The sequence below is a fragment of the Pteropus alecto genome, unplaced genomic scaffold (genome assembly GCF_000325575.1).
Source record: "Pteropus alecto unplaced genomic scaffold, ASM32557v1 scaffold223, whole genome shotgun sequence".
In the NCBI taxonomy this organism is placed as follows: Eukaryota; Metazoa; Chordata; class Mammalia; order Chiroptera; family Pteropodidae; genus Pteropus; species Pteropus alecto.
Window position 1 is genome coordinate 821,740 of NW_006434441.1, and position 13,100 is coordinate 834,839.

General features: G+C 42.5%; 1 protein-coding gene across 1 annotated transcript in view; it reads right to left on the reverse strand.

The window, feature by feature from the left end:
• VWA3B (von Willebrand factor A domain containing 3B) overlaps positions 1-13,100 on the reverse strand; it is a 136,800-nt gene that overhangs the window by 17,717 nt on the left and 105,983 nt on the right. Inside the window, 2 exon segments of the mRNA XM_025045043.1 lie at positions 5,989-6,193; positions 9,638-9,688. Of these exon segments, the coding sequence (XP_024900811.1) occupies positions 5,989-6,193; positions 9,638-9,688 (256 nt within the window).

Sequence of the window (13,100 nt, forward strand, 5' to 3'; positions counted from 1 at the left end):
TGAAAAAAAGACCTCACAGGACAATGTATATCAGGAGTGGCAGTCTCCTGCCCGGCCCCTCTACTCCCTGCAGTGATGACCCAGGGGAAAATAGTGGAAGGCTTTGGTAACAGGAGGCAAGCCACTACGCCAAAGGAGTAAAGTTCTAAGTAGAATTTTCTGTGTCAGCCCTGCCCTTTTGAAGAGGGAGCTGTCTCCTTGTAAGACCTTTCACAAGCACAGCGAGTCAACACTCGGGTCACGAGGACCCTGAGGATATCGCACGTGAGGCCAAGGCTTAAGGGGGCGGCTGCTGCCAGGAGGATGTACAGAGAGAATTACCATCTGTTTTAAGTAGTCTTGGGCACTTAGCCTTGCTTTAAGATCCAGAGGGGTGAAGGGGAGTGCGTCTGTGGAGTTGTTTTTCCCTTCCACCTCAGAGAATAGAATAACTTTAGAAAACACAGCATGAGAAACACATCCCAAAAATTCTGTGCAGTTTCCATTTCCCTCTGGGGGGTGCTTCCTGAGCAGATCACCAACTGGGTGAGCTGTTCTCTCTCGCCCCTGGTCCCCGCTTCTGTGCTGTGTGAGTGGCTCCTTAGGAAGCACAGGACACCATGACAGGAAGACAGGATGAAGCCTTGACCTAGAAAACAGCCCTCTCATCCCCTCCACCATGTAGTACAGGGCTGTGAGGAGAGCTGGCCACTCTGAGAGTAAAATCGTCAACTCGAAGGGCTTCAGTGAGAAGATGAATGTGTGTGTGTGTGTGTGTGTGTGTTAGCAACAAAAGCCCTAATAAACACACATCAGATGCTGAATAAATTCTCTACCTTGAAGAGCAAACTTGTAATACTTCGGGGAATAGTCCTTCCTTGCTCTTTTAGGGAAAAATCAAAGTGAGAAAAATTTGAAATGTTTTAAATATTTAGACCTGAAAATTACCACAGCTTTGAGATCTGTAGTTAGGATGTTACTGAAACGGTTATCCATATGCCACTACTCTAGAGAGGAACAAAAGCCACGCCCTGGACCCACTTTTGGGTCATTGCCTGGAGTGTGGACCTCACCAGTTGTGCACCATAGCTAGATACGAATATCTCACACAGGCTATGTCTTAAAAATAAATGCTGAGCCTTAAGAAATCTTTTCAAGAGATCTCTGAGTTGTTTACTCTGGTCCACCCATCTGCTTCTAAATCCATTCTCTACCCTGCCCTGCCTTGCCCTGCCTTGCCCTATTTTCCAAGAGATTGACTCCAAGGATGACACCACCCTATTTCCCTTGCAAGCCTGCATCCAGATAGGGTGAGCCGACGAGAGGCATGGGGTCAGAGGGCGGCAGGAGGGAAGATGGGGTACTTGTCTCCCCACGCTTTGTGTCCCTAGGACCCCTGGTTACTTATCATTCAGATGCCCTCTAGTGATTTCCACACAGCACAGCTCCCCAGGGCTCAGGGCTGGCTGTTGAGGGTGAAATTTGCAACCATGGCAACAAGAGGGGTGCTAGTGAAGGAGTTTTCAAGGGGAATTTAGAATTTCAGACTTTCTTTTCATTGCATGGTCTCACTCCAACAAACTTTGATCACCTTTTGCTAAACTCTAGGGGGTTTTCATAATGGAAGGCTGGTCCTCTTCAATTTATAATCATTGATCGAAATCCTTAGCCTTTGCTAAAAGGATTTAAAATGGGACTATATTTATATACAAATCAGTAAAAATGACTTGCATCTATGATGACTTTTCACTCTGGGACCTCACAAGGCCTTGCAACCTTGAGCTTTGGTCCCAACTGGTGCTTTTCACACTGGTCAAGACCTGTTAGTAGGTCATAAAATCAATTAGTGGGGCGTGATAAAAATGGAATAAAATTATTTCAGAATACATCACCCATGGTAAGGACAAATGTAATTAAAAAAAAAAACTGTATATAAAATCTTCCATTGCTGAGGGGCATTAAAAGACTGGAAAGAGCTCTGAAGATAAGCAGCCAAGTATGAGCCCCTCCCCCCGATTCATTACCCATAGACAATTGTCCTGGGCACATGGACACTTCCTCAAACACACAGTGGGAGCTTTGGACACCTGTGTAGGGACAAGGCACCCTGACCAAGAAGCGGGGCAGCAGTGGGCTCATCAATGTCATTATACTAACTAAACGTCTCCTCTCACTCTGGTTCAAGTTCTCAACATCTTGCTTTCTCCTTTCCTTCCCTATGAAGAATTTGAAACAAAAATCTTCACTTTACTTTCTTGACTTCTTCCCACCCCTCCACCCACTGTAAACTGGCTTCTGCTCCTTTGCTCCCACACTGCCACTGAAATTATTCTGGCTAAGAACGCCAGTGATCTCCCCCTTGCCAAATCAGATGGCTTTCAGACATCATTCTGTATGATTTTTCAAGATTCCTCAGCAATTACTTTAATAATGGGAAGAGTAATAATGGGTAATATATGTAGAGTGCATTTACCACTAAGCATTCAGTGCTGGCACTCTGTACTATGCACATTATGTGCATTGTCTTGCAACCAGTTTTTTGGTTGGTACTTGGATTTTTCTATTTTAAAGGTGATAAAACTAGACTTAGAGGGCCTGGCTAAGGTCACACAGCTAGAAAGTGGCAGTGCTGAGACCTGCATTCAGGTCTTTCTGCCTCCAGACCCCGGGCTCTCACTTTGCACCTCCCTACTTTGGGCCACCTGCTCCTCTCGCTTCCCTGCCTCCATTCCTCCACTGTCTGCTCCTCTTCTTTCAGCCCCTCAGTGACCTTCAGACCTATCTCCTGAGCCCCAAACATGTGCTGTCCTGTCTGAAGTCCCCAGGAACATCTAAGTATCAAGAGGACCTAACTTATCTTTCCCTGAAAATATACTCTTCCTCTGGTCTATGTTTTCATTTGTTAATTCAAATAGTTATGAATACCTACAAGATGCCAAGCAATCTTCTAGGCACTGGGCCAAGTCCCACCTAGAACACAATGGACCAAGTCCCACCCCGATTCCAGCAGTGGGGACAGATCACTAACAAACACATGCGTACTGTCAGGGCATGCAATGTGCCACGAAGAAAATGAACTATGGTAAGAGGTTAGAGGATGCCAGGGGTTTAGATGGGCTGTGCAGGGAAGGCCTGTGGCCCTAAGAAACAGAGGCCATCTGGAAGTGGTTGACAGTGCCTCAGTCTCCCCAGCTGTCCAATATAGTAAGTCTATGGGTATCCTCCACTTTGCCCTCTGGCTCATCCCACACAGTCACTTTCCACCAACTCATATCTCTGTTCCCTGTTCCCTGCTCATGGTTCTGGCTTGGCTCAAGGACTCCATACCCCTCAGTGGAGTGCTGTACCTGGTTTTGGTCTTTCCCTTCCACATGAGCCTCATTTTGCGGCCAAAATAATTTTTCCAAGACCCAAACTTGTTAACATCTTCTACTCCTTGTCTCTCCATTTCCTACAGGCAAGAGTTCCTGTCCTAGGAGAGACTGTGAGTTCCTCGTGTTCTGGCACCATCTTTCCTTCCCGTCTTGTCTCCGGCCATGCCCTGGGAGAACATGCCATGTCCTTCCCACCTCCCTGCCTTTGCAGAGGCTGTTTCTTTTACTGAGAACATTTCTCACACCCCAATTCCCTTATTCCTACACCTCATTCCACACCAAACTTAATTATCCCCTCTGTGAAGCTCTCCCCAACTCCCGGCCATAACCATTCACTTTTTCCCATTTTCCAGTTGTTCTATGGATATACCTCCACTGTCATATTTATGATATTCTCCTATGAGGATCTGGGTTTTGTTTATTCAATAAATATTTGTCCAGTGCCCACTGTGTGCCAGGCATCATTCTCAGTGTTATAGATACAGCTACAAATAAGGCCAGACAATCTCATTTCTCATGGAGGTTACATTCTATTCCAATACGTCTCCTCCACTAGGATGGGCCTATGTCTTCAGTGCAGTTAACAAGCCCTGTTTCATGTCCAATGCATAGTGTCACCCTGGGGGGCCCCAAGGAGAGAGAGAACGAGGTGGTCTATTCACTGCCTGAGCCCACCTGTGCCAAGCACAGAAGCTGATCCATGGTAGGGAGTGAATAAACACTTTTGAATGAAGAAATTATGGAAATTACATTTATTCCTACTCTGTGGATAAAGGAAATAAAGATATAGAACAATTGATTCAGGGCCCATAATCAATGAGCTTTTGATTACCACAATTCTAGATAAATTTGGTGAAACATACTATCACAGATGGCTTCTTTCACTCCATTACCATCACTTCCCATTTTAAAATTTAATATAAAGTCTAGATAAGGAATAATGCTAGAAATTCTGCTGCTGGGCAGTGGTGTCTCAATAGTTTAACATGGGAAAATCCATCATTTGGGACTTGCAGTGGTCTGTCCCCTCAAATGGAATAAGGGTGGGACTTAGTGCCTGCGTTTAGGTACTTCTAGTGCCTGGAATAGTGCTCAGCACCTCACAGAAACTCAGAAATATTTCAATAAACAAATGAAAGAACAGAGAGGAAGAGGTATAATGGAAGGAAGAGCTGATTTTCAGGGAGATGGAGTTAATTCACTTTTAGTCTTCTTGATTCTTAGGTGCCCATGGGGCCTCTAGGTGAGGAAGACCACATATTGGGAGGCATGAGACACATGTCTCCTCCCGAGAAAATACTGATCAATTCTTTGAGGAAATCACTTGGTTTGAATAAAAACAAACAAATATATATATCCAAAAGCAAATAAAATAAATATAACCCCCAAAATAAAAGTAAATAGATAAAAATTTTGCATTCTGCACAAAAGAAATAGTTTTCTACGCTGAAGGAAAATAAATGCCATTTGCAGGGGAAAAGTAAAATTAAAAACAAAACAAAACACAGAACAGCAAATATAGAATCAAAACCAGGCAAAGCCGCTATTGCTTAGCAAAGACTGAAACCAAAACAATAAATCTCAAAGATCAGTTTTGGGGGTATATTTTTTAGACTGCCATATGGTGGATATATGAAAATTATATAGAATTCAGTAAGATTTTAGATGAACTACTCCAGGTCTACATACATCAAACTGTAGTCAGGGGGTGCTATCCTGGCAACAAATATTTCGAGCCCCAAAATGTATATGCCCTTTGATCCAATGATCCCACTCCTAAGAATTTACCCTAACAAAATAGTTAAACTATATACACCACAGAAGTCATTAAAACATAATGTGAAAGAGCAGAAAATTGGAAAATAATCCAAACATCCAATATTCAGTTAAGAGTTAAATAAATCAGGATATATACACACCCTGGAATGTTATGTAACCATAAAAAAATATCAATTTCATGATTTGGTAAAAACACAGAGAAAGTATACGACATAATGCTAAATTAAAAAGCAGAATATGAAAGGATTATGGACACGCTGACTGCATCTATGTATAAAATATATATGAGGAAAATAAACCTTGAAGTAAATGATCTAAAATGGTAATAAATAATAAGGAAATCATATAATAAATTATTTTTTCTTTGTATAAGGTTTGTTTTATTAATAATTGCTAACATTTATAGGAGGTTTTCGATACTAAGTTCTTTAAATGTTCATTTTATTTTCATAACAACCCTTGAGGCAAATACTATCAATACTATTTTATAGGTAAAAACCCTAAGGTTTAGAGAGACAGAGTAACTGGCTAAGATCACACAAGGATTAGGTGGCAGATTTGAGAATGGACCTTGGTCTGGCTTATATCAAAGTCTAGGCTTTTAATCATGACATTATACTTCTATTTGGTTTTATTTTACAGTTAAAAGATGTATTGTTTAAAAAATAAGGCCAGAGTAAAATCAAATGGCATTTCCTTTCTGTTGAAAGAAGTTCTTGGATCCTAACTAGGTTGGTGCTAACTCTTATAACTCAGAGTAGTGGGGGTAGGGGAGAGAGGGGCAGGCTGGATCAGGGATGGCACGGACTCGGAACAGGAGGGAGGGAGGAAACACAGACACCTCCACGGTACCCACCTCTCCTAGTGCCCTGCTCATATAATTCTCCTTCTTGGCAGCCTCCTGGAGTTCCATGGCCTGCTGTACGTACATTTTCCCAGCTAGGATTTCATTCTCCAGCATCGACAGCTCTTTCAGTGAAATGGGCCAATTCAACCGTTCTAATGCCTTGTTTAAAGCTGCCTTGTTTTCCAAGTACCGCATTGGTTTGTTTGCATCTAGCCTAAAAAAAAAAATTGAAACAAAAAACAAAGAAAGTGACCATAATAGAAAAAATATGGAAAGATGGTTTCTCGGTAAACCCTCCCCAGGGAAACATCTGTCAAAGCAGATGTCGGATATCAGCTGACAGAATCACAGCCACACCTTCGGGTGTCTGGGGACTTTAGTGGCTTTCATAGGTTAAAAATAACCATCTCTGTAAATTATGATAGACACTTCTATTACCTAATTTCATTATCTGATTTTAAAGACGTTTGATACACATGACATTTTTTCAACAACTTCTTCTGGCATATCTGGACCCCTTTCCTTTCTCCTTAAGTCTAACCTTTGGCAGAACCAAACCTGAGCTTCAAAGAAATTTCATACAACTATCCCTAGCGGTGACTCTGGAAAACAAAATCAAGGAAGGCAAAACAAAACAAAGCCCAAATATTTATTTGCCTCACTGCAGTCTTTCTTCCACTACCTCATTTTTGTTATTTTGATCTCCTCTCCTTTTAAACCTAAACTTTCTGGTGGCATTGTTTTGGTACATAAAGAACAGAAGCTGAACTTTCTACAAGATGATGAACAGGCCATGGGGCTCCAGGGTGGTATGACAGCCCAGGTCCTAGATTCTATTTCCAGTCCTAGCTACTACAGAGTCAGACACTCTTGGACAGAGAGAGAAAGGAGGGTGGGGTAGGGAGAAAGAGCAGGCATTTCATAATTATCGTTCTGTTATTGCTGAAAGGTGTCACTTCTTTTAGATGTAGGGTATTGGAAGAGAACAGTATAAACTCAGCACAACCACAAGACTCAACCCACAAACAAACTTGTCTCCAGACAGAAAAAAATTCTCATTACAAATCTAAGTTGGAGTGATGTCAGCAAAATGGTGGAATGGCTCTCATTTTCCCACAGAGATACAGACTTAACAACAATTTACGGACCAAATCGCCTTTTTGAGAATTCCAAAAACCAGATAAAAGCTTGCAGCACTTCAAGAAGCCAAGGAGAGTAGGCACTGAAGTAGAAAAGCTTGTCACATTTTGCCTGGTGCAGCCCCTCTCGTTCCCAGGCCTGCTGTAGTGCATTTGGCAGAAAACTAAATCCTGGGAGGAAAGAGAAAAGAGAACATGCACCCAACATTCTGGCTTTGGTGGGGGCGGGGGGCTGCCAGAGAGACTGGTTTCTGTCGCACCTGACTCAGAGTACTAAGAGAACGCCTCTATACTTTGGATGCCAGGTTAGGGGTAACTGAGAACAAAGGTGAGTTCTATGGCTTGTTATAGCACCAAAGTCTGCAGTACCAAAGACAGACACCAGGGGAGCAAGAGAGGACAGGCTCCTGAGAAGAAATAAGGCAAACCGCTTTGGGAAAGCACACACACTAGCCTAGAGAAGACATATCTCCAGAAAAGCGTTGAGGGGTCCCTGAATCTCTAGCCTGGATGGTAGGTCAAGGTCTTCTCCTGTAAGAAGCCAGTCTATGAGGACTGGCAGGAGTGTCTGTTTTTTCAAATGCTCAAAACTCAACTAAAGATGCTAAGGCATACAGAGAAACAGGGAAAGTAACAGGAACAAAGGAACAAAAGATGGCCAGCATTATCTTAATGCCAACACCAGACAAAGGCACTAAAGAAAAGAAAACTACAAGACCATTTTCCCTTTTGAATATAGAGGTAAGTAGCCTCAACATAACAGTAGCAAACCAAATCCAATAGAACATTAAAAGTATTACATGCCATGACCAAGGGGGATTTATCCCAGAAATGCAAGGTGGTTCAACCTAAGAAGATCAATGGATTTAATACATCACAGTACATTAATTGAACAAAGGAAAAAAAAACAAAAAACAAAAAACTCACACCATCATCTCAACAGATACAAAAAAAGCATTTGACAAAATTCAACAAACAACTTTTCAAGATAAAAAAATCAGCAAACTAGGAATACAAGGGAATTTCCTTAGCACAATAAAGGGCATTTATGAGAAATCCACAACTAACACCCTACTTGATGGTGAAAGACTAAAAGTTTTCTCTCTGTAATCAGGAACAAGATACCATGCCCCTTTTCACCACTGCTATTTTCAACATTATGCTAGAAGTCCTAGCCAGATCTAGCCAGGCAAGAGAAAGAAACAAAAGGCATATAAATTGGAAAGGAGAAGAAAACTATTTGCAGATAGTGATAACCACACTCCATATGTAAAAATTGACTCAGAATTGATCAATGACCTAAATGTAAGAGCTAAAAACCAGAAAACTATTAGAAGGAAACAGGGGTAAGCCCTCATGACCTCGTATTTGCCAATGGATTGATTTCTTAGATTTGATACCAAAAGCATGAGCAACAAAAGAAAAAAATGATGAACTGACTTCCTAAAAATTAAAAACTTCTGGGCAAAAAAGGGAAATTATCAAGAATGTGAAAAGATAATGTATAGAACAGAAGAAAATATTGACAAATCATCTCTCTGATAAAGGGTGAATATCCAGAACTCTTATGGCTCAACTACAAAAAAAAAAAAAAAACCTCAATTTAAAAATAAGCAAAAGACTTGTATACATATTTCTCTGAAGAAGATATACTCATGGCCAACAAGCACCTGAAATTCATTAAGGAAATGCAAATGAAAACCACAATGTGATATCACTTCACACCCACTAGGATGGCTTTATTTAAAAAAAAAAAGAAGAAAAAAGGAGGAGGAGGAAGAAAAGGAGGAAGAGGAGGAGGAGGAGGAGGGGGAGGAGGAGAAAAAATAGTAGTAGTAGTAGAATAAGAGGAAGAAGAAGAAGAAATAGCATTGGCAAGGATGTGGAGAAGTCTTCATACATTGCTGGTGGGAATGTAAAATGGTACAGTTGCCGTGGCAAACAGTTTGGTGGTTCCTCAAAAAGTTAAACACAGAATTACCCTGTGATCCAGTGAAACTACTTCTAGGTATGTACTTAAGAGAAGTGAAAACATATGTCCCCACAGAACCTTCTATGTGAGTGTATATTGCAGCATTGTTCGTAATAGCCCCAAAGTGGGAACAACCCAAACGTCCACACGTACACACAAGGATCATTACTCAGGCATAAAAAGGAATGAACGACAACGTACACCACAATTTGGAGGAAACTTGAAAACATTACGTTTATACGTAAAGTAAAAGAAGCCAGACATGAAAGGTCATTTGTTATATGGTTCTTCTCATACGTTATGTGCAGAATAGGCAGATTCATAGGAAGCAGACCAGAGAGCGTGGGGGGAAGGGGAAAAGATTACTTAATGGATATAAAGTGTTTTTCTGAGGTGATAAAAAAAAGTTTTGAAACTAGAGGGAGGTGGTAGTTTGAACAACATTTTGAATAATTTAAATACCACTAAATTGTTCACTTTTTAAAAAGTTACTTGTAGGTTATGTGACTGTCACCAAAAAAAAAAAAGTGAGGAAAAACTGACTTACTTTTCTTTTTCCTCTTGAGATAATGCGCGCCAAACGATTTTATTCAAGCGCCTGTTTAAAAAAATCAACAATAATTGCTTAGTACCAATACTTCATTTCATAGCAAAAGGTGACCCCAGGCCCTGAAGGGCACTGCAGGGAGAGCCCGTGTCACCACCATTTGCTTAAAGAGGTTCGATATAAGCGTTCTGTCCCTCAGCCTCAGCATCAGTGTAGAAGCCTTGTGGCTTTGTGGCAGTTGTGTTAAATGTTAGAGGAGGACACAGCTCTCTCTCAATCAGGTAAAACCCAGTCTGAGAAAAGGAGCAAACAAGCTGATCTCCTATCCAAATGAAGGTATTTCTAGATACCCGCCATTTTTCTTCCTGAAGAAACAATAAGTGTGCCCTTAGCTTGCCTTCTGTAGACATTCTTCTGCCTAGATTTCCAGAGCAAAAGAGGTTAATAGGGTCACGTTAAGAAGATTGTGACACAGTTTCAAGACCAACCAGCCTGATCTTGTTTTCCAAATGAGGCCCCTTAGAGGGGTGACTAATGAAGTGCCTTGCTCACCCACCACAGCTGCTTGGCGATGCTGAGACTGAAGCTCATGGCTGGACTAGTCTGAGAGATGCTGCCAACCCAGGGGAAAGGGAGGAGATTAGAGTAGTGGTTTCTAGAAGTCAGGCTCCTCCTCTGGTTCCTGATTAGTGATGCTGCCTTCTGAGGTTCCAGCCCAGATCAGTGATACTACATCGTTACCCAAATCAGGTCCGGGAGCATGGGGCATGGAACACGGCTCCTGGGCTTGTGAGCTGGTGTCCCATGACAAAAACTGCTTCAATAAAGTGAGTTGGGAGAATACTGTCACTCTCCAGGAGGCATTCTCCCGACCACTGGCCCCAGCACCAGTGCACAGGGCTCTGGAAATGTACTTTGGCAGGTGCCGCCCTGCCCTGATCGCCTGTCACAAGCTTGGCGGGATGACGGAACAGGGGTTTGGCGTGGTGGGATGAGCATAGGCCCTAGAGGCAGACTGCCTGGGCCCAGAGCTAGACTTTTCTGAGATGGTCCCTAGGGGATGTCAGACGGTGCTGCACACAAGGTTCTCTCTGTGGTTGGCCCAGCCCTTCAACTCAGGTATGTGACTGCCCACAGATTTCCTCTTTATTTTAGGAGATGTGATTGAGGGGTGGCATTCACTAGCTTTGGATAACTCTGGGTCACAACTACACTTGTACCCAGAACTGACTTATTTGCAAAGCAACTTGTTACTAATGACACCTCAGAAGTTCAGGCAGCAGCCCAAGCATTTCCGAGACTGTAAGTAGAGGTTACTAAGCACGGTCCCAGAGCCAACTTGGAATTGATGCTTTTCCTGTGGATCTAAGGCCTGCAACCTTGACCTTAGAGTCACAATCAAAGTAAACTGAAGAAAAACTGCCCCAGAATTCAGCCAGGCCTGGCAATCCTCATTCAAAGCTTGCGCTTGGACATGCAAAGCCAAAACTTGCTGCTTCCATCCTTAAAATACTGAAACAGAAGTACTCCCACATACGGGCACTAAATGCGACCAAAAGAGCTAGTTTATGTCACTTTTGTGGCTGAAGGGCTGTGAGCTTTGCATTTGCCTTGTCGTCTCCAACTGTATGGATTTATGATTACGTCTGGCTTCCGTGTGGTGGGAATTCCTTAGACACATTACACTGGGGGTGGAGTGGGGGTAAGCCAGGTTTCACTAATTATTTTTCATATTATGTATATCTTTAAGAAGGTGGAACAAAATGGAAAAGGGAATTGACCCTCATACCAACGAAATTCTTAAATACTATTGAATGCAAAAGATCAGGAAGTATTGCTCTATATTATATTAATGTGATTATTAATATTAGTAAATAACAATATCAAATAAATAATTCATTTACTATAAGCATTAAATTGCTAATACCAAATAATACTAACTTAATCAACAATATTAAATATTAGTCATTAAAATTAATGTTATTATTAATACTAAAATACAATATATTTTCCTAAGGGTATTTCAAAAAGGCTTTTCCAGACTCACTCATTGGAAAGAAGAATCAGGACAAATCACTTACTATGTATTTTGGTTTTGGTAATAAGGAAGAAGGTCTCTCTTCTGCCTGGGAGGGAGGGGGTCCGTGTGTCCTGGGAACCCTGGGGAAGAGCTATGTGACTATGATGCTCCATTTATTTATGGTTATTTTAGGATTAGCAGACCCAGGGAAGGAAAGGGGAGGCAATTAATATCAGCTGCTCTCTGTATATAATTTACCTAACCCTTACAACCACTCTGTGACATAGATTTTGTAAAGGAAGAGGAAGTGCACAATTGTCACATGACTTGCCAAGTAGATGTCACAGAGAAAAATGAAACCTAGAATTGTCTGGCCTCAATGCCCCCAGGTTGTGGCCCTGTACCAGCCTTCCACAGGCCAGGTAATTATAAAAGTCAAATATTTTAATGATTCAAGTGAATTAAATTATAATATGAATGATATGATTATATTACACTTTGAATAACTGACTTTGAAGAATTTTAATGACTAAACTTGAATTAGATCAAATTCAAATTAAATTCCAATAGTCAAATATATATAGTGGCATCTGCTAGGCAGAGGAGACAAAGGAGGAAAGAAGGCTGCCCGAGCCCCTGTCCTTGGCATCTGACATCCTTGCAGGGGATAGTGAGGTCTGCGCGGAAGCCATGAGTGCCTTGAGGGCCGCACACAGGGTGGGTGGTGGACAGTCACTGGGAAAGGCCTCTCTGAAGAGGGCCATTGGCACATTGGAAGAGGCCAGCTGGGGGACAGAAGGAGGTGAAGCAAGGCTTGGAGGCAAGGAAAGGCAAGCCTGGGCAGGGAGAGGGGCTGACTGCAGAGCCAGGTCTCAGGCCCCCAGGGAAGGGTGAGCCTTGACACAGTTCATCCTGCTGCCAGAGAAACAAAGGGCAGTTGCACAGTTCATCCTGCTGCCAGAGAAACAAAGGGCAGACAAGGACACAGAGGAGTCCTGAGGAGCCCTGGACCAGCTGAAGGAGCTCACGCAAACGGCTTCCCTTCCTAGGTGAGGGCAACAGAAAAGGCTCAGGTAAAGGAGATGCAGAGAGGCCTGTGATGAGCACGGTGGGCAAGGCCTGCCTTTGAGCTGGGCTGTGCACCCCGTGGGGCAGGAGTCAGTCTTCTTCTGGACACACACTACATACACTACACAATGACAACAGACCTGGTTAACTTTCGTGTACTTTATTTCATTTTTCCCACCCAGGCAGTGGTCAATGAAACCCTATGGAAACCCTATGGCACAGCTTCCAGAATCAAGACTAAGCCTGCCTTGAGCCGGGGACCCTCCAAATTTAATTAAGTGCTGTGCACCAAGGATTAATTAAGTGCTGGAGGCAGAATGGCGGGGGGCGGTGATTAGAGAGCTAGGACAGGGTGAGACCAAGTCATCTGCCCTT